Source organism: Chelonus insularis, unplaced genomic scaffold (assembly GCF_013357705.1).
Source record: "Chelonus insularis isolate UGA/USDA-ARS -01 unplaced genomic scaffold, ASM1335770v1 contig_339_pilon, whole genome shotgun sequence".
Lineage (NCBI taxonomy): Eukaryota > Metazoa > Arthropoda > Insecta > Hymenoptera > Braconidae > Chelonus > Chelonus insularis.
In genome coordinates, this window is record NW_023276505.1 from 410,603 (window position 1) to 432,450 (window position 21,848).

Sequence of the window (21,848 nt, forward strand, 5' to 3'; positions counted from 1 at the left end):
AGTCATAGCTGAGTACAATTTCGGGGGTGGCGCACCTGTCTTTGCTATGTAGTAGCATCAGTTCACTACGCTGTCAGACTATTCTTGAAAAATATTACTAAAGTGAATGAAAGCCGAGTTACTAAGTCACGTCCGGTCACTCTTATATCCGTGGGAGTTAAATTATTATTATACTTCTGAAAAAGAACTCAGTATAATTGACAATTTTTCATCTAAATGATACACCAAACCGCAACGTCACTTTGTCAACTTCGTCACCTTTTCATTGATGAGCTTCTAATTTTCATGTTGTGAATAATACGAGATCCTTTTAAAGAGATAAATTATAATAATTATTTATGACATTCCAAACAACCTGAAACCCATGTGGAAAATTTCCTTTACACGTCAATTCGTCATAAATAAACATCTCTTTAAATAAATTACCTTTATATGTTTTTTTAACAGCAGGTCACACCATCTGAATACCAGAAGCAACAAGAAAAATTAATTTTATTTGAAAATATTCCTGTCAATTTATGGATTAACTCATTGATTATTTTCATGAGGATTAAATAGATGATAATAAAAATTCCTCAAGCTTGGGAATATTTTGGTGAATGGGAAATGAAAATCAGGAAAGATAAATTGTGTCGGATGTGATTTTTTGAGAACGGTAGTCACGATTGCTTATTTATGAATTTTATTTTTTATTATCAAAAGATTTTTTTTCCTTTATATTACGTATTTCTATTCACAAACAATAGAAAAGTGTAAATAAAAAATTCGTGTATTAAGTGAAGAAAATTTATTTAAAATAAATATTGAAAAAAATGAAATAACAATGAAGAATAAAAAATGAATATTTTCAAATAAAGCTTCATTAAAAGGACATTTTTATGAGTTTTCTGTAGATTTAAAAAAAAATTCAACGTTTAATAATATGAAAAAATAATAGGGTCGTTTATTCAAGACTTATGTTATATGTAAATGTCAATGGAGTAGAATATTTTCTCAAGAAATCATGTTTTATAGATGCTAAGACGAGGCTTGAAAGAAGGATAAAGACGTGTTTACTAAAAGAAAACTGAAGCTGTTAGTGAAAATCACCACCTGAGCACAGCCAACGCTTTATAGTATCTCTACAATAATCATTGGATTAGGTATATCTATTATAATATCTATACATTTTTCTCAGTATTTCACAATTGTTTCCCCTCTCATTACAAATGCGTTCATCTGTCAGTAAATCTCCTTGAGTTCACATCTGTCGCAGTCAACTCTAATCCTCAGTGTATTAATTATCTAATTTTTATCATCATACTATTGATCCGACGTTATTTTTACAATGAGTAAATACTGTAATCTCAAATATGGTATAGAACATAATCTAAAGGGAAAAAATTGTGCTCTAAAAACATATCAAGCTGTCAGGCGGTTTTATCAAAGTTAAATTATTTACAATTCATTGATTACAATTTTTTTCATCTTAATTTTAATGATTAAACATTACTTTTTTCTGTTATCAATGAAGTGAAATGAATGATAAATTTGATTTATTATGTCAATAATGACATTCAATTTTCTTCAATAAATTTCTTGCTGCAATAAAGCATTTTACTATAACCAAGACAATTCAACATTACCAACGAAGAAAAAAAAACCTCTAAAACATACTTGTGTATAAAAATAAGTAAATCAATGAAAAAGCTAGTGCAGCATCTACCGAGATACAACCAGAAGGTAATAACTGAAACCATACAGTAATAATGTAATATATGTCATGATCGATGGGGAGTGATTGAGTCGTAATATCGGTGCTTCTAGCCCGGGCTATCGCGTAACCATCTGGCGCGTGGCAGTGTTATTGCATGTCGCTAAACATATATAGCGTATCAATTCATTATTGCTGTACAAACTAATATAATATATAATAAGCTGATCCGTTGCGTTAACTAATAATCCAACAACAAGCGACCTCGATAATTATTCCAACAAAATTTCCCTATTAGTCTCAGCTCACTGCATCCATAGACATTCTTTCAAGTTGACCCTAGAACTGTACTTTAGCATCATTTATGATATTTCTTTTTTTTCGCACGACACATGAATGAAATGTATTCAACATGCTCCATATTACCTACAGATACACAATATATACACCCGTTATTTGCTCGTCTCCGTTTCAAGTCAATAGAAAAGCAAACAGCATTGGTGGAGCTTTACACGTCAAAAGGCACAGTCAGTCAGAGAGGGGTGATGGTTAAAGCCAAGTTTATGTTGGTGTAAGTTAGCTACAGCTTGACTAGCTAATACGTGATCTCTACAATGGATCAATGTACAGCTGCAAAACTGCTTGCATCTTTATCTTCACCACCTCAATATGTGATTCTCCACCTCCTTTTCTATTCTCTCGATGCTTTGCTCTTTTTTTGTCTCTTGAATTACTTTCTCTCTTTTATGCTTTAAAACCCACATCAGTTGACACTATATAAATCTTAATAGGACTATTACTTTTACCAATTCATCCCTCTCCCACACCCCTCTCACTTCTAGTGTCTATTCCTCACCCTCTGAATGTCTCTTGCAACATAATAAAATTAACGAGTCATCCACCAGTAGTTGACTACATATTCCATTGTCCAGTTATTATTATTTAATAAATGAAAAGGTTATTGCACGACACAATATCATGAGTGAATATTAGTGAATGTATGAAAATATATTATAATTCATTATTACATATTTTCGATGGACAGATGATTTATGGTGAATAGTGAATAAATATATTCTCAAGCAACCCGTTAGATTTACGCAAAAGGAAAACGGGTTGCGATATGTATACTAGCGATAAATTATAGAAGTAGCGGGTAATAATAATGTGGCAAATAGCGTTAAATATGGTTGGTTGTGACAGAACTAATAGGGGAGGTGGGACTAGTATCTCGTTTTATAAAGGTATACTTTCGCTAAAATACCCTACTAAGGGTTTATAAAACAACCACCAGACACTATGGCATTATTTCCTTGCTTTTATCATATTTATTATTACATAGTGTCATATTTATCTAGTTTATATGCACACATTTTATTTAAAAATTGAATAAAAAAATTAGTAAATTGCTTTAACTAAATTGTAATGAACATCTTTAATTATTATTCTAGATATGAAATATCTTATTTTAAAATATCATAACTATGAACATTCAGAAATAATTTTATTTCATCTTATTTATTTCTATTGTTTATTGTTAAAATCATTTAAATAAACATTAACTTTATTTGAAGAAAAAATCATTTATTGTCCCCCCATGATTTTTTCAAATTTTTATTCATAGTTCATTAATTGCTACAAATTGTGAGCATTTAGTTGTTATCCATGGCAATAAAATCCCAAATTCACAATCTTTTATTTTACTTAAATTATTCAAGATCTCAGATATAAACCATTTGTGATTATAAAAAAATAAAGGCGATAATTATGATGCTATAAATGGTCATAACATGCATTCAAAGTCTGTCTGATGCTCGCCAGCAAATCAACAGTTCTCATGAATTTAATTTAGGCAATTAGTCGTGCTATAATGGTGAGAAGTACATAGCTTCCACAACTGGTAAAGCAATAAAGTCTCCGTCGGACTCGCGCCTCTCGTCCTTATATTTCTAACACAACAAGCGACCCCTTAAAACCGGCTTCTAACTGCTTATATTATATATTATGCGGCTTTAAACCCGTGCATATATAGGCCTCATAATAATTATTTGACGAGCTAATTTAAAGCCCATAAAGACCAGCCTTCTAATATCCTTACGTGATTTATTGAGCCTATTGAAACTCTCGCATCAATCTCAAAATATAGTAAATTTTCTAGTACCATAATAATAAAAAATACTTTTATCATGCTAATTATAATGATAAAAAATAACGTTTTATGGTTGTTTCTTGTATACATCTATTTTAATTTTCATTAAATTCATATTTTTATTTTTAATTCAAATAAACATTCAAAAAACTGTTTCAATACAACGCGCATCTCTGTTTTACCATTTATTGATATTTTAGTTTAATTTAAAATTTTATCGACTGTAAGTTGGAGACAAAGTTCTACTATATAAGTAGTCAGTAAAGAAGAAATTACTCAAATTTATTATCGACTGGATTTGCTACAGTTTCGTGGCGTCGGCTTTTGTTTTTGCATCGCACATGAATTTTGTAAATAACAAACCGGTTTAAAAGAATTGAATGTATTTGTTATATTCATTCAGTAATTAATTGTGAATTTATTAATGTATAAATCTTAATATAGTATATTATTTCATTTCATAGTAGTGAAATCTGTCAATACTTACAGTGATTTAGCTGAAATAATTTTAGGTAACCTCAAATATTTTACAAACGCATTACGTACGCACCTTTTATAGAGTATTTAATATTTTTATTGATTTAATATTTTGATTATTAATCTAATGTGCATTATTAAAGAGTTTTTGTTTTACAGATCAATTTGTAAACGAGTAACACAAAAATTATTAACATGGACGTAGATCTTTATGATGAATTTGGTAATTACGTTGGACCCGACCTGGCTTCTGAAAGTGAAGATGATAATGACTCTATCAATGGAGGTAATGAGTCCGATGATAAAGAAAGATCTGATGAAGAAATGGATGAAGATAAGGATGATTCAAAGGCTGTTATGGAGCAGTCCATGACTGCAGTTACATTGCATGAAGATAAACGATATTATCCAAGTGCTTTAGAGGTTTATGGCCCAGACGTACGTATCAAAGATTTTGAATTTACGCATAATAGTCTCTATCTATGCTTTTTCAACTAAAAGTATTTTAAAATTTATAGGTTGAAACACTCGTACAAGAAGAAGATGCTGAACCTTTAGACAAACCACTAGTAGCTCCAACAAAGAAAACGAAATTTCAAATAAAACAACAAGAGTTGCCTGATACTACTTACAGTATTGAATTTTTAGCAGATATGATGGATGCTCCTCATCTCATTAGAAATATCGTTCTATTAGGACATTTACATCATGGAAAAACAACACTGATAGATTGTTTAGTTCGGCAGACCCATCCGTATATGCATAGTGTGACTGATGAAAAACCACTGCGATACACAGATACACTTTTTACAGAACAACAAAGAGGAGTCTCTATAAAAGCATCACCAGTGACTCTTCTCTTACAAGACATCAAATCAAAATCATATTTGATGAATATTTTTGATACTCCAGGACATGTTAATTTCTCGGACGAGGCTACTGCAGCAATACGTTTATCTGACGGTGCAGTTCTCGTAGTTGACGCAGCAGAGGGTGTTATGCTCAACACTGAACGACTTTTAAAACATGCCATTCAAGAGAAATTGGCTTTAACTGTTTGTATCAATAAAATAGATCGTCTTGTACTGGAATTGAAACTTCCACCGTTAGATGCTTATTATAAATTACGTCATATTATCGAAGAAATCAATAGCTTAATAGCTTTATATTCAGACTCGGATAATCCAACATTCATTTCACCAGCCACAGGCAATGTCTGTTTTGCTAGTTCTGAATACAATGTTTGCTTCACATTGAAATCATTTGCAATGCTCTATGCTAGGAATCATCCATCATTAATGGTTGGCGAGTTTGCAAAAAGACTTTGGGGTGATTTCTATTTCAATTCCAAAACTAGAAAATTCACTAAAAAGCCACCACATAATACAGCTCAACGAAGCTTCATTGAATTTATTTTAGAACCATTGTATAAAATTTTTGCACAAGTGGTTGGAGATGTAGATACTACTCTAACAGATGTCTTAGATGAACTAGGAATTCGATTGACTTCGGAAGAAATGAAAATGAACATTAGGCCATTGCTGAGATTGGTATGTACTAGATTTTTAGGAGATTTGTCTGGCATTGTTGACATGTGTGTAACACATGTGCCTAGTCCTTCAGCCCACGCTGCGGCAAAGGTTCAACATATTTATACAGGTCCAATAGATTCATCTATAGCTCAAGATATGATCAATTGTGATCCTGATGGAAAATTGATGATCCATACTTCGAAAATGTATCCAACAGACGATTGCACATTATTTGTTGTACTCGGAAGAGTGATGTCTGGGACAATAGAAGCTGGACAGAAAGTACGTGTGTTGGGCGAATCATATTCCCGGGCTGATGAAGAAGATTCCCGAGTTTTAACTGTAGGAAGACTATGGATAAGTGAAGCACGATATTCTATAGAATTAAACAGAGTTCCAGCTGGAAATTGGGTTCTGATTGAAGGCATTGACAGACCTATCGTCAAAACGAGTACAATAACTGATTTAAATTTAAACGACGATGCCTATATTTTCCGACCATTGAAATTTAACACCCAAAGTGTAATTAAAATTGCAGTAGAACCAGTGAACCCTTCAGAACTACCTAAAATGCTGGATGGACTTAGAAAAGTTAATAAAAGTTATCCATTATTGGGAACTAGAGTTGAAGAAAGTGGTGAACATGTCGTCCTTGGTACTGGAGAACTATACCTAGATTGTGTCATGCATGATCTACGTAAAATGTATTCCGAAATTGACATTAAAGTAGCAGATCCAGTTGTTACTTTTGCTGAAACTGTTGTAGAAACAAGTTCACTTAAATGTTTTGCTGAAACACCAAATAAGAAAAATAAATTAACAATGATAGCTGAACCATTAGAAAGAGGGTTGGCCGAAGATATTGAGGCTGAAAAAGTTCAAATAACTTGGAACAAGTAAGTTGATTATTTTCTATATTATTGCTACATTTATTAAAGTATTTATATTTTTAACTAATTATTATGATTTTTCATAGGAAACGTTTAGGAGAATTTTTTCAAACAAAATATGACTGGGACTTACTTGCTGCTCGTAGCATATGGGCTTTTGGTCCAGATGCAACAGGTCCTAATATTTTGGTAGACGACACACTTCCGTCTGAAGTTGATAAAGCTTTACTAGGTAGTGCAAGAGATGCTATAATTCAAGGTTTCCAATGGGGGACACGAGAAGGTCCACTTTGTGAAGAACCTATTCGAAATGTGAAATTTAAAATTCTTGATGCCGTTATTGCTCAGGAACCTTTGCATCGAGGAGGTATAGTTAATTCGTTCAAATCTTGATACATCGTTGATAACAGTATCACCATGTTGATCATTCTATAAATTATTTGATTTACAGGTGGACAAATTATCCCAACAGCTAGAAGAGTCGCCTATTCTGCCTTCCTTATGGCAACACCAAGATTAATGGAACCCTATTTATTCGTGGAGGTTCAAGCTCCTGCAGATTGTGTTTCTGCTGTATATACTGTTTTGGCTAAACGACGTGGTCATGTAACTCAGGATGCACCAGTACCAGGAAGTCCTTTGTACACGATAAAAGCTTTTATTCCAGCAATTGATAGCTTTGGATTTGAGACTGATTTACGTACTCACACCCAAGGTCAAGCCTTTTGCTTATCAGTATTTCATCATTGGCAAATTGTTCCTGGTGATCCCTTAGATAAGAGTATCACAATCAGACCATTAGAACCACAACCAGCTACTCATTTAGCTCGTGAATTCATGTTGAAAACGAGACGACGTAAAGGTTTGTCTGAAGATGTTTCTATTAACAAATTCTTTGATGATCCTATGTTATTAGAATTAGCTAGACAAACTGAATTCCTCAATTATCCACTTTAAAATATTTGTTATGCATAACGAACTTAATTTTTAAGATTATAATTATTTAATTGGAATAAGTTATAAATTAAAAGAATGTAAATTTACAAATAAACTAATTTTGCAATGATAATTATGAGTATAAAAAATTTCAATAAAATGAAATGATTTAATATCAGAATATGAAATAATATTTTTATTTAATTATTTTTTGAATTCATTACATTTCAAAAATATTCAATCAATATTAGAAAAATTCACAAAATTGCATAATTTAACTTATGAGTGATTGGCATTTATTTTAAAAAGTTAATATCGCATAATAAATGTCAATAATTGAAAAAATATTCATATTTTATAGAGTATTTTGAAATTAGATACTTAATTATTAAATATAAATATATTTAATATATATTCATTATTATTAATTCTTTGATGTATTATTATATAATAACATTGAAGCTTAAACTAATATTGTACTATATTTTGAAGGCACTGAAATAGCACTTGTGTTCCCTGATTACAATTAAGACTTGATAAAATTTATTAAAATTATTTTTCATAAAATTGCATATATTTTCGCGTCGGAATGTATTCCAAAAATAATTTCTGTAGTCAAGGTGAAAGTATCGTGTCAAGATTTAAAATTTGTTAAACATATTCAGATCTAAATTATCTTCCATAAATTATTTCTTTATAAGAAAATCAACCATACAAGAATTTTTTTAAATTGATTAAAAATGCTTAATAATAATTTTAAAAAGTAATATGGTTATTGATATGATTATCAAACATTAATATCAGCTGCCACGTTCGTTTTTACTATGTATTGTGCATGAATTGATAACAGAGTAAACAGCCCTGAAAAGATCTTTTCAACAATCATAATTATTACTACAACGACTGTAGTAATTAGGAACTGATTTTATCTTCCGTGACGTCCCAAATAAGCTTTGCAGTTAGGACAAGTATGATGAACATCCATACATTCATCAATACAACATGGAATTAAACAACAGCCCAGAAAGCAACTGCAGTAAAAATAAAAATAAAATTAAAAAATAACAGTTTTTTATGATTTAAACTGTTAGTAATTTATTAAAAGAAATATATACTTAAATAAATTAATTTATGTACTAGCAAAAGCAGATGGCTATGATAAATCTAAAAAATTTTTATTTACCCGAGAAGAGCAATAATAACTCCGGAAATATAAGCAATCATCCCTGGCTCGGTTTTTGTAGCCGTTTCAATCTCAGCATGACAATGAGGACAGATGGTGTGAGTTGGGCCTGGACCCAATGGCACAATTGTTGTGACAATGGTTGGTCCTGTAGCATCTGAAATAAACATAAATTCTTGGAGAAAGTTGAAACGGTTGATTTTGAAGAAATTGATGGTATATAATTTAATATAAAAAAAATAAATAAATAATGAATAATCGATAAAATAATTAAATTTATTTATATAAATTAACAGGCTCACATGTAGGAGCTGGTGTAAATGGACTAGCTGGTGGCACACCGCCTACGCTTTGAAAGTAGCTGGGTGGTGCACATGGTGGGGGCTCATCGTAAGAAGGTGGTGGTCCATTTTTGTACATGATGATTTAATTATTGGTATTAGCTGCCTGTAATATTTATTTTTGATCTCATTAAAATTCATGAGGGAATATGTATCAACAATAATCCGTAAAACAATGCAGATAAATTAATGACTATCAAACATTTATAATACTTCAAACAATCATTTGAAGTTAATGATAATGCACAGTGGTATTTACTTTACTTTGCTTTAATTAATAGAATAACTTTAATTAATTTTAAAATGCTTAAAAGTTATTTTTAGATTGTTACAACAGAAAAACTATGAAATTTTTGTATCAAAACACTTAAATTTGTTATAAACTATATTTTTATAGGATATGTGGCATATTTAAATAATTTAGTAATCAGTGTGATAAGAACAAAATTCAAAAAATTTATATTTCACAAAAATGTAAAAAAAACTAAATATATATGCGACCCAATTACGAAATAAATAAGTCATGAATGAATAAATTTTATTTTAAGAAAAAAAGTAGTATAACGCGAATTATTAAGACCTTGAAAATGATTTCGTACGTTTATCAAGTTAAACTGTTTATTGTATTCACATCAAGATGATCTGTCACTATACAATAAAATTTAAAAAGAAATAATCCTAAAATTACCACTGAACTAGTTACTTAATAACAGCGCAAAAAACAACACTACTGATTTATAAGATTGAAATTGAGGAAATTTTTCTATTCGACACAAGAGACCCGTCTTTCTGAAAGTCTACGCCAGTTATCCAATGTAGATGCTTCAATACTGTCGTATATAAACTACTCTAAACTCTAGAAATACTTTACAGAATCCGCAAGAAGAATTAAATGAACAGTGTACAGTCGAGTTTTCCTAACCTTCCTTAATGTTTTGACCTATACTTAACTGATCACAACAAACTCTAATAAATGTATACTCCAAAATATTTGCTAATATTTTATTTGTTGAATAGGACATTTTTTCAAATAAAAATATTTTTTAATAATAACAATAGTGTAAATAATTTTAAAAATTTCAACATTTGAGTAGTGCCACCTCTAGAAACTTCGTTAAAATACTATTCCCCTAAAGAGCCGATACACATGCATGTATTTCGTTATTCTAGGGACCCTGCAGTAATTTTTTCCTCGAAAAACTTTAATTTGTAAAAAGTTTCTTTTTTACAAATTATCTTAAAAATTAATTTGACATACGCACATAAACTTTTTTAAATTATATCACTAGAAATATTTAAGTATTTAAATTTAGAGGTGTCAGTAATTTTCTAATGCTTTTTCGCCGCTCTTTTCATGCGATATATCGAATCGAGAACGAGACGTGCATAAATAAACATCATTTATTTATCATTCAGATTCAGATTTAATTCGAGAAGAAATGGGACGTAGAAAAAGTAAAAGAAAACCACCAAGTCGAAAGAAAACTATTCAGCCTTTGGACACTCAGTTTAATTGTCCATTTTGCAACCACGAAAAATCATGTGATGTAAAAATGTAAGTAATTAACTTATTTTCTATTAGTAAACATTACGTTGTTGACTATGTTATTGTGTATAAACTTACGTTTGTTTTCGTCTTGACAGGGATAAATCGAGAAATACTGCAAGAATTACTTGTAGAGTTTGTTTAGAAGACTTTCAAACAGGAATAAATATGTTGTCAGAACCATTAGACGTTTATAACGATTGGATTGACGCCTGTGAAAATGCTAATTAATTATTTAAAAGCTTTATTACGTCAGGACTACAAAAACTTATTCAATCGATTATTAATATGAATTTATATATATATTTATATATATATATATATATTGATTTAAATCCTGCAAGGATAATCAGCCCTAAACCTAAGACATGAAATATCTTCTGGTCAAAGTGTTATTTTATTTACATTGTTTTATTTTTAATAGTTTATTATATTATAATTTTGGAGCATCAATCTTGCATTGAATTTCCATTTACTTTTTATTTAAATATAATGATGTTATTACTTTTCACATTAATATTATTATTATTGTTTAAGTAAGTTTAAAGTTTATATCATGAATTTTTTAAATTTCATTACATATCTTTACATACTTTTAAAAATATATAATTATGGTATTTTTTGAGTTTGTATAATGTATTGTTATATGAAAGTTATGTTAAAAAATTAAATATAAAAAAAATTACTGGTAATGGTTTTTTGTTTTTCTGAAAATTTTAAAGTCCGAATAAAGTGATTTAACAGTAAACTTTGAGTACGTCGTATTTTTATTTTTCAAAGAAGATGCTGACGGAAGTGTGCGTTGTGTGTGGTAGACAAAATGGCGGGGGTTAGTGATCAGTGTACATTCGGTGGGAAAAGTTGATAGAGAAAAATGCCGCGGTAAGTAAAGACTCCGACTTGTGAAAATCATTGTATCAGATCTTTACTATGTTATAATAAAACGAGATTGTTGGTAAATAATATAGAGTCAATAGTACTCCAAAGTGATATGGAATTGCTACAGTGAATTGTACCCCGACTCGGCTGGGATAACGTAATATTTAGACATTGAAAACTTGTACTTGCCGCAACGAACAACGACGCTATGGCGTCCGTGTAGTGTGTCATTATTTTTTCATCACAATTAATATTAAATCAATGTGTCAAATTGCATCCAAGGAACTTATTGCCATGTTTTATTGTTCAATGCAATTGTCACTATACGAGTTTTTCGGTATCAGGTGATTTCTGTGTTTTTAATTTACTCCTAATAATAAACATTGAGCCCTATAAAGTCGATTAATATGACATTTTAAATTGTTATTTAATTTTAATTGATTGTGTTTATATTCTCTAAATCAACTAATAACTGGCTATTATTGGTAAACAATTAAAGAAATACGGTATTAAGACCATAATTAATAGCCTAACCATTAAATATACATACTGTACATATATTAAACTACGTTAATTGTGAAATTTGCATTTATTATTTATTTCACCACGTATTGTTCAATATAATAATTAATTTTGAAATTTTTATGTGACAAAAATGTAAATTTTAAAATTAATTTCCAGGCAACTGTATAAATTGTGATACTGTGATCAAGAAAAGATGCGAACAATTGAAAATAAACGTTAATAAATAAAATATAGTGTACAATATTTGATGTTGTAATAGAATCCTCCACTAATAAAGTGGATGATTAGTATACAACATGTCAAACAGTTTAGATAGTTTTTTAACTCGCATTGGAGATGTTACTATTGAACGTGTGACTCCAAGAGGTAATTCAAGGCCTGGAGACCCAGGAGATGGTCGTAATAGCGCTCCAATGAAAGGTAGTGATAATAGTTCAACTATCCAATCAGTAAATGACAGAGATTCTGAAGAAACTGGTGGTGAAACCAGTGATGGAGAGCATGAAAGAAAAATGGAAATGATGGCAGCTGAAGATATTGAAGAAATTCACTCCGAAGGTTCAGGAGATGATATGGACTTAGACGAAACAATTGATACTGAAATTGGAGTCAGAATGGATTCTGAACGACAACATTCAGAATCATCTTGTCCAGATGATGATGTAGAGGCTGTCAATATATTAGATACTCTTCCATTAGAAGGTCCATATTTAATGCTATTTAATAAATTAATTTCAATGATAATATTAATAATAATAATATTTTAAAGAAACATTGTTAATCAATTTTTTTATTTTTAGGTGCTCCAATTGAAGGTCAAGAAGTATCAGAAGCAGATTTACTTGGTAAGCCATTGAAAGAAGACGACGGTGAAAGTATAGACAACGACAAGTCAGAAACTCAGTCTGGAGATGAAGAAGAAGACGGCAGTAAAAGGAGGACAGATTCTGATGAATCTGATCCTGCTAAAAAGAAACAAAAAAAAGATGATAGCCCGGATGATTCAGAATGTGAGTTGAAAACCGAAAAAAAATTGGCCAATATGAGGCGAAACATCAGAGAGGTAATGGATGAAACGCAGCTAGACGAGGCAACATTAGCAGCACAACGTCAGGAAATGGAGCGACTACGTCGAGTTCAGGAGCAACAAAAAATAATTCGTGAGGTACAACGTCAAATAGCGTTCAATCGTCAAAATAAAAATCAAACACGTGTGATAAGTCTCCTTCAAGGAAAACAAAATGATATTAGTACTTCCATTTCTCAATCATCTCCATCTTCTTCATCACCACAGGTTAAGTTGCCGAGTACAGTTCTGCTGAAAGTTAATTCCGGTTCGGGAACACCTCAAACACCTTCAGGAACTCCATTTGGTCCAGCTCCAAGACGACCCGTAGAGAGTACGCGATGGCAAAAAGGCAGAGGCAATTATCCAGGTTCACAAACATCAATATCACGAGTTCCACATCGTTCAACACCAGGGCATAATGTATTACAACAAAGAATTCGTATGATGACACCTTCTGTAAGTATTTCGCCAGTGGTCCCTAAAAAAGAACCCTGCGATAGATCTGAATATTTTTCTGATTCTGAAGTATCAGAAGCTGAAGTAGATGATATTGTTTATGAAAAGCCAATGCATACAATACGTAAACCACCAAGTACTCCTAAACAGCCAAGACCACCTAAAGGTAAAGATGTAGTAACAATTTCTAGCTCAAGCGAAAGTTCAGATGATGATTGCATAGTTTTAAGTGATCCGAGTGGTGGTGAGGAAACTGATAATGATGATGATCCCTCTAATTCAGGAATGCATACTAATGATCGTTATAATGTTCCTGATGAGCATGGTCGAGTATTAGTTAATGTTGGTCATCCAGATACAGAACCAGATGTATATTTAGCACCACAAGTAGCTCGTGTTATTAAACCACATCAAATTGGTGGAATTAGATTTCTTTTTGATAATATTATTGAAAGTATTGAACGATACAAAAATAGTGCTGGATTTGGTTGCATCCTTGCTCATAGTATGGGTCTTGGAAAAACACTTCAAGTGGCAAGTTTCTGCGATATTTTTTTTCGTTGTACATCTGCCAAAACTGTACTATGTATTATGCCAATAAATACACTTCAAAATTGGCTAGCTGAATTTAACATGTGGTTGCCGTATGAAGACCCAAATGCTGTAAAACTTGAGACAGTATTGAATAATTCTAAGTCTGAATCGTGTGCTGATGTTAAACATGAGATTAAAGAAGAAAATTCTAATTTGACTGATGTATCTTCAGGCATGTCTTCTAGACCCATAAGTAGAGAATCAGCTCATCGTCCTATGCAAGATAATGCGTCACAAATTTCAAATATGATGTCTACCAATTCTTTCAGTAACCAGTCATATGAAAATCATAATTCTCTGTCCAATTATTACCAAGATAACACAATAAATAAAACTAATGTTAATCACAATGTACCTTTACATCCAAATTACGGTAATATATCTCATAATTCCATGTATCATCAAGAAATGGGCCATATTGAAGATTATAAGCCTTTGAAAAGTGAAATAGAATGTCAAGATATGAATAAAACATCAGGTCAGTTATATCGAGGGATAGATAACCAAAATGCATCGATGTATCCTATGATGAACAATCAGACTCAAATACCAAGTTATCCAGGTTATCAAAATCCACCAGGCAGTCAATCGTATGGAAATAATCCGTCAGTTGTTCAAGTAAAGCAGGAAATTGAAAATGAACCTATGCGCATAAAAGAAGAGCCAAAAGAGCCAATGATTAAAGAGGAGAATGTTACGAGTAAAGAAGAATCCAGTGAAGAGAAAAAAATTCCTAAAATACCAACACCTCATAGTGTTGATAGCCCTGTAGGAATGGATCTACGCCCACGACATTTTCGATTACATATTCTTAATGATTCACATAAAACAATGGCTGCTCGAGCAAAAGTTATTCACGAATGGCAAAAAGTTGGTGGGGTTTTATTGATTGGATATGAATTGTATAGACAATTATCCTTAAAGAAACCCAACAAAGCAAAACGAAAACGTGGACAGCCATTTAAGGATGTTGATGTTGAAGAAGAAGATAAAAATAAAGGTTTATTGGATGAGATGCATGGAGCACTCGTAAACCCTGGTCCTGATTTAGTAATCTGTGATGAAGGACATCGTATAAAAAATTCTCATGCCAGTATCAGTTTGGCTTTGAAACAAATGAGAACCAAAAGAAGAATCGTTCTTACTGGCTATCCATTACAGAATAATTTATTAGAATATTGGTGCATGGTAGATTTTGTGAGGCCTAATTATTTAGGTACTAAAAGTGAATTTTGTAACATGTTTGAAAGACCAATTCAAAATGGTCAGTGTATTGATTCAACACCACAAGATATTAGACTTATGAGATACCGCGCTCATGTTTTACATGCTCTCTTAGAAGGATTTGTTCAACGTAGATCACATTCAGTTCTACAAGTATCACTTCCTAGAAAAGAAGAATATATTCTACTTGTTCGTATGACTCCTCATCAACGTAAATTATACGATACTTTCATGAATCAAGTGGTAAAAACACGTGCTGTTCCCAATCCATTGAAAGCATTTGCAGTTTGTTGTAAGATATGGAATCATCCTGACATTTTATTTCATTTCTTACGAAAACGTCAAGCCAATGAAGAAGATGATTTAGATTTAGAAGAAACAATCGCAGAGAAAGCAACACCTGGAGGCAAAAGATCTAAAGCACGACAACCTAAAGGAGAATCGAAGAAGGGTAAGAAGGTGAATGTAACTATCAAGAATAAACCAGCTGCTAGTGTTCCACCAAACTCATCATCTTCATCTACCAATAATGAATCTACCCCCTCAGAAAATACTCCAATTACTAAGCAAGAACCTAAAGAAAATTTTACCAACTTTACTCAACAAATGTCAAATTCTAATTTCAATAATTCAGGTCAACAAACTTCATTTTCTCAAGATTACCAAAATTATCGTCCGAATGATCAAAATAATTACTATCGCAACGATCAATCTACTGGTGAATACAATGGTTATTATAATAACAATCAAAATCAACAGAGATTTGCTAATCAAGACTCTCCTTTTCCACCATTCCAACAGAATAATGTCAATTATAATCCGACACAAAATTATCCGCAGAACCAAACACAAACTTTTAATTCCAGTAATGACCAAAATACTAATAATTCGCCACAGAAATATTCTAATACATCCAGTACTGACTTCAATACTGACCAAAACAACGCCAATAATTATGATATGTTTCAAAAGCAATCATACTGTTATCAAGACCAAGGAAGAAACTATCAGTCAAATGTAAATCAGCCATATCCTCAAAATTCCAATCAACCATCGAATTATGAGACTCCAATAACTAATCAATCAACCAATATGTCGATGACAAATTATTCATCTTACGGTCAATCTAACCAATCTCAGAATTATCTTCCAACAACTGGTGGTAATAATATGCAGCAAATTTACCCTAGAAATGAAAATCAACCTATTCAAAATCAATCAATTGGTTATTCACCAAACCAACAGAGTCAAAATACTCTTCAGCCTTCTACAACTCCAAGTAGTTACATGAACAATCAAGGGCTTCTTCCAATGCAGCAAAATACCAATCAAATGATGCCAAATAGTGTACATCCGTACACTGGTCCTTCTGGTCGAGCAAATCAACCTCCAGTACCAATCCAAAATACTTCTCAAACGAATCAATCTTCAAATCAATTGACTACTAACATGTCTAATCAGAATCAACCACTCTATCCACCTAATCAGGCAACACCAAGTCCAATGATACAGAATCAGTCACATGGTTACATTAATAATCAACAAAATCAATCAGTGATGTCACAAGGTCAAGTACGTGGTTATTCTGCAGCGCAACAAAACCGGTATCCAACACCACAGGCTTCAGTTTCTTATCAATCTGGACTTCCAACTCAAGGTCAAGTACCTCAAACTCAAACCCACGAATATGCTGCTGAGCAAACTACAACTCCTTCGAAACATGGATTCCCTTCAGGCCATCATTCGTCAACTGGAGGTTCTCAAAATAGTTATCCAATGTCTCAACAATGTCAAACACCGACACCAACAAATCAGAATACAATTTATTCTGGTAATCAGCAAACTCCGATTGCTCCAATGCCAAATCAACCACTCAGATATCCATCAATAGCTCAAAATCAAACTTCTATGCCACAAAATCAAGCAATAGCTTATCCCTCGTCAACGACGCCTGCAATAAATCAGAATGAATCTCAGAATTTCTCAGGACATTATCAGATGAATCAAAATCAACAGCAGAATTCAGGAATATCAAATTATTCTGAAAGTAATACCCAAAATCAATACAAAGCTCCAGATAATAATTATTCGTCTTGGCAAGGAAATTATTCTCAACCGATTAGACCAGATCAGTGCAATGATCAGTACTTCAGAGAGCCAAATACTAATCGATATGACAACAATTATTTTCCTCAACAAAATTATGTTCAAAATCCTTATGATTATAATTCTGGTCATAGTACAAATATGAATCCTATACCTAATAAAGATAATAATATATCACAACCAGTAATTATGGATCAGAATCAGGCAGTTCAAGGTAATTTTGATAAGATGAATAAAGATGCAAGCACTAGTGTTGGTATACAGAGTCAACCATTAGCACAAAACAATGTCAATCCATCTATAAACTTTAATTCTAGTGATAATAATTTATCAAAGCAAAATATGACTTCATTTATGGGGAATAATAATCGTAATAATTCTTCTAATTCAATTAAAGAAGAAGAAAAAGAGAAAGATGAAGCAGTACAGGTGGACAAAGAAAAAGAAGATAAGTCTGATGATGAAATTTTAACCAAAGATGAGGAAAAAGATACAAAATTATTTGCGGGAGTTAAAGAAGAAATGGGTATACCTTATGATTGGGCAACAGAACTTATGAAAGGATATGTACCAGGGTTAATTGATGCTTCTGCTAAAATGACACTTTTTTTTTGTATTCTCGAAAAAGCTATCTGCGTTGGAGATCGAGTGCTGGCATTCTCTCAATCATTATTTACTTTAAATCTTATTGAAGATTTTTTGGCGAGAAATGATTTAAAATATGCAGATGGTCAAACAGAAGGTTGGGTTAAAAATGTTAATTACTATCGATTAGATGGAAGCACAAGTGCATTAGAAAGAGAAAAGCTCATTAATGAGTTTAATCAGAATCCAAAGATTCATCTGTTCCTTGTATCAACACGAGCTGGTTCGTTAGGGATTAATCTTGTTGGAGCAAACAGAGCTATTGTATTTGATGCTTCATGGAATCCTTGCCATGATACTCAAGCAGTGTGTCGAGTGTACAGATATGGTCAACAAAAACCTTGTTATGTATATCGTTTAGTAACTGACAATTGTCTAGAAAGAAAAATTTATGACAGACAAATTAGTAAGCAAGGTATGGCAGACCGAGTAGTAGATCAATGTAATCCAGATGCTCATCTATCCTTGAAAGAAGCTACAACACTATCATGGGAATGGGAAGAGGATAGTCAAGTACAAGATTTTTCATCTGCAAAAAATGATTACTCTGATGAGATAATGCATCATGTACTAGAGAAATATTCTTCACTTCTAACTAAGCAACCTTTCCATCATGAAAGCCTCCTTGTAGATCGTAAAGATAAAAAATTGAGTCAAGCTGAGAAACGTCTTGCAAGGCGTGGTTATGAACTAGAGAAAATGGCTGCTACTTGTTCCAAACCAAGCTATAATTATGTACCCGGAAACACAGCTACTCGTGGTAAGTATTATTAATTTCATACCCACTATCATTTGAAAACTATTATTACTTAACAGAACGAAATTTGTATCTTATAGCAGGTGGTTTACAAATACGAGCAATACGTGGAGGCGATACAAGTGTAGCTCCAAAACCTGTAGCTTCCGTTAGGCCTATGCAACAACGAGGTGCTGAAGGTTTGGGAGGTCGAGGAATTGTTGGAAGTAGATGGATTCCAGCAGAAGTTTGGCAAAGACAAGGAATGAGTGCCCAAGAAATGACTTTACCTCTTGATGTGGTCATTCCAACAAATTCACCTGATAAGAGTAGCATCGTTTTGAAGGCTGGCCAACGGGTCATGGTGTTGAAGAGTCCAAAAGGAATTTATATGCAGCTAGAGTCCGGAAAAATAATAGCAATACGAACTGCATTGAAAATAAATCAACAAAAACGTGAAGAAGAGCCGAAAAAAGGTAGATGTTATTACATTATTATAGTAAATTTTTTTTTTCAATTGAATTTTTTTCTTATAATTAATATTTTTTATCTATAGCCGCTACTTCAGCAGCACAGAGAAGTTCAAAGCCAGAAGTTGGATTTCCGTTAAGGAATAATTCTGCTATTTCAATTATTCCAAAGACTACAAATGCCACTCCAGCACCTCGAATACCACCTAGACCAAATAGTGGCATGGGTGGTCGACAGCATGCTGAAAAAGATCAACCAAAAAGATCTAGAGCTGTTGGACGTAACGCAAATTCTAACCAGATCAACTTAACTCAACAAGTTTCACTCCAACGAGTTCCAAAAAACAAACATGATTCTGTGGATCATTCATTAGTAGGAGATAATTCTAATTCATCAGATAGCCAACCACGTACTGATCAACGAGTTGAAGAAGTACGATTGGAAGATGTAGTTGCAGAAGCTAATTCAAATCCTGATTATAGTCCCTCAAACCAAAGCCAAGCAGCTAATTCGGATTCAGAGCCAGGATTACAAAAATCTTTTGAAAGAAAATCCCAAGATTATGGAACAAGTCCAATTACCGCCGGAAAACACATGCAGAATATACCATCACAACGTGTAAAAATTGAGCCAGAACTGATTTCGAAACATGACAAAAATATGATGACTCCTTACGACTCGAAAGAATGTGAGAATTCACTACCAACAACTAACTATGGAAATCAATACTCAAGACACATTGGTCAAAATCCAAGTCAAAATAATTCAAATGAAGAGATAACAGTAGAAGATAATTCAACAGTACCACCACTACCTTCTCATTCTACTCAAATTATGCAACAACAACAACAACAACAACAACAACAACAACAACAACAACAACAAATGCCTCAAGAAAATTGTCAATCTCGATCATTACTACCAGCTCAATCTTACATCGAAAGGCCACCAGACGTACCAAAAGGAATACCAGACTCTAATAATTCTTCATCAATTGGACCAAATTTAATTCCTGAAGATGCTCCAGATACACAAGAAATATCAGCCGAAGAATCTCACAGACTTCCTCAAGCTTATCCGTATTCTCAGTACCCAAGATATTACGACTACACAGATCCTCGATCGCGGAATTTATCTGCTCCATATGGATCTTATTTCCCAAATGTTCCGTCACATTCTGCAAACACAAGACCTACAGAAGTTACAAAATCTCAACCAGAAATTGAGAAATCTCTAGAAGAAAGAACGACAATGCCTGTAACATCTGCAGCTTATTCTCAGTCTACTATTCCTGTAACACCTGCTTCGATTAATACTTCGTCAACATCTTTAGAAATTAATGAAATAAAAAATCCAGAATCGGTGCCTGTACCTTCGATTCCAACAACGACGCCGAATCGAGCAGACACGCACATCCCTACAGCATTTAATCATCCAGCTGGTGGACGTTTTAGTGGAACTTACCCACCAGCGCCATACGATCCTTATTCGCAACACTATCCAGCCGCTCCGAATTCAACACCAGCTTATCCACCTGGAGGTAAGTTTTGATTAGCTCTTTCAACTTTTGTTCTTAGAATATTAACACTATGAAATTCTTAGGAGCTCCTGGGTATGCTACATATGGTGGACCAGCTTACAACACAGATTACGCTCATGTGTACAGTGCTTTTCACGGTCCTCCTCCAGCAGCAGACCCTTATATGCACCGAGGCTATGCACCAACGTCAACTCATCCATCTAATTACTACGCTCCTTTTCCTCATCCTCCACCTCCTCCTTATCCAAATTATTCCTTCTTACCACCTTACCCCAATCCTAATATGCCTAGCGAGTCACAGCCACCTGCTCAATAAGAACAATTCATCTTAAGACATTATAAATATTCAATTTAATTACCATAATTGAGCATGGTTTGTGGTGACAATGTTTCAAAGTATGACAGACTGAGATTTTAAGACACATCGTTGTAAATGTTTAATCACAAATAATTTATCAATTAATAGATAATTATCAGAAGACTACAAAGCTATAATAAACAGTGCAATGTATAAACACACATTTCGTATTATCTGTTTAACTGACGATAGTTTACATTCTATTGACTTACAGCTATGTTATAAATTATTGATAAACTTTTCTCCACAAACATTGCTGTTTGTTTTTAGCTAAAATAAAATATCTTTATACTTATTTGTATAAAAATTTCTGCGCTAATTATTCGTGCTCGTAAATATTTTATTTTAGTTTTAATTATCTGGCAAATTAATGAAATGATAACTTAGCCAGAGATTATTTAGCATTTTAGCGCAAATATTAAAATTTTATGTAATTATAAAGTTAATGACTTATTTTATAAGAAATTTATGAGATTTTACTTTTTTTATGTAAAAAAA

At 32.4% G+C, this 21,848-nt stretch overlaps 4 protein-coding genes across 11 annotated transcripts in view; 3 read left to right on the forward strand and 1 right to left on the reverse strand.

Annotated features, from left to right (window-relative positions):
- The first annotated feature begins 4,164 nt into the window (after window positions 1-4,164).
- Window positions 4,165-7,780, forward strand: LOC118066312 (116 kDa U5 small nuclear ribonucleoprotein component). Of its 3 annotated transcripts, none has more exons than XM_035082256.1 (5): window positions 4,165-4,402; window positions 4,479-4,757; window positions 4,838-6,747; window positions 6,828-7,108; window positions 7,193-7,780. In XM_035082256.1, the coding sequence occupies exons 2-5, from the start codon at window positions 4,515-4,517 to the stop codon at window positions 7,696-7,698; spliced, it is 2,940 nt and encodes a 979-aa protein (XP_034938147.1). In that variant the 5' UTR covers window positions 4,165-4,402; window positions 4,479-4,514; the 3' UTR covers window positions 7,699-7,780. The 3 variants fall into 3 exon arrangements, with proteins under 3 accessions (XP_034938147.1, XP_034938146.1, XP_034938145.1); XM_035082255.1 differs by having other exon boundaries at window positions 4,165-4,384; XM_035082254.1 differs by having other exon boundaries at window positions 4,165-4,354.
- Window positions 7,781-8,058: 278 nt separating this feature from the next.
- On the reverse strand, window positions 8,059-10,847 carry LOC118066297 (LITAF domain-containing protein). Of its 6 annotated transcripts, none has more exons than XM_035082236.1 (4): window positions 10,826-10,847; window positions 9,163-9,307; window positions 8,861-9,017; window positions 8,059-8,708 (listed from the first exon to the last, which is right to left on the reverse strand). In XM_035082236.1, the coding sequence occupies exons 2-4, from the start codon at window positions 9,278-9,280 to the stop codon at window positions 8,603-8,605; spliced, it is 381 nt and encodes a 126-aa protein (XP_034938127.1). In that variant the 5' UTR covers window positions 9,281-9,307; window positions 10,826-10,847; the 3' UTR covers window positions 8,059-8,602. The 6 variants fall into 6 exon arrangements, with proteins under 6 accessions (XP_034938127.1, XP_034938125.1, XP_034938126.1 ...); XM_035082234.1 differs by lacking the exon at window positions 10,826-10,847 and adding an exon at window positions 10,153-10,306; XM_035082235.1 differs by lacking the exon at window positions 10,826-10,847 and adding an exon at window positions 10,124-10,296.
- Window positions 10,399-11,258, forward strand: LOC118066298 (transcription elongation factor 1 homolog). The gene is made up of 2 exons (XM_035082237.1): window positions 10,399-10,756; window positions 10,846-11,258. Exons 1-2 carry the CDS (start codon window positions 10,641-10,643, stop codon window positions 10,976-10,978), a joined length of 249 nt encoding a protein of 82 aa, XP_034938128.1. The 5' UTR covers window positions 10,399-10,640; the 3' UTR covers window positions 10,979-11,258.
- Window positions 11,259-11,554: 296 nt separating this feature from the next.
- The window catches only part of LOC118066284 (uncharacterized), a 28,037-nt gene continuing 17,743 nt past the window's right edge, over window positions 11,555-21,848 (forward strand). The window contains exons 1-6 of the mRNA XM_035082204.1: window positions 11,555-11,970; window positions 12,308-12,853; window positions 12,952-19,005; window positions 19,083-19,457; window positions 19,538-20,992; window positions 21,055-21,299. Coding sequence (XP_034938095.1) covers window positions 12,448-12,853; window positions 12,952-19,005; window positions 19,083-19,457; window positions 19,538-20,992; window positions 21,055-21,299 — 8,535 coding nt within the window. The 5' untranslated portion in view covers window positions 11,555-11,970; window positions 12,308-12,447. The remainder of the gene's footprint in view (window positions 11,971-12,307; window positions 12,854-12,951; window positions 19,006-19,082; window positions 19,458-19,537; window positions 20,993-21,054; window positions 21,300-21,848) is intronic.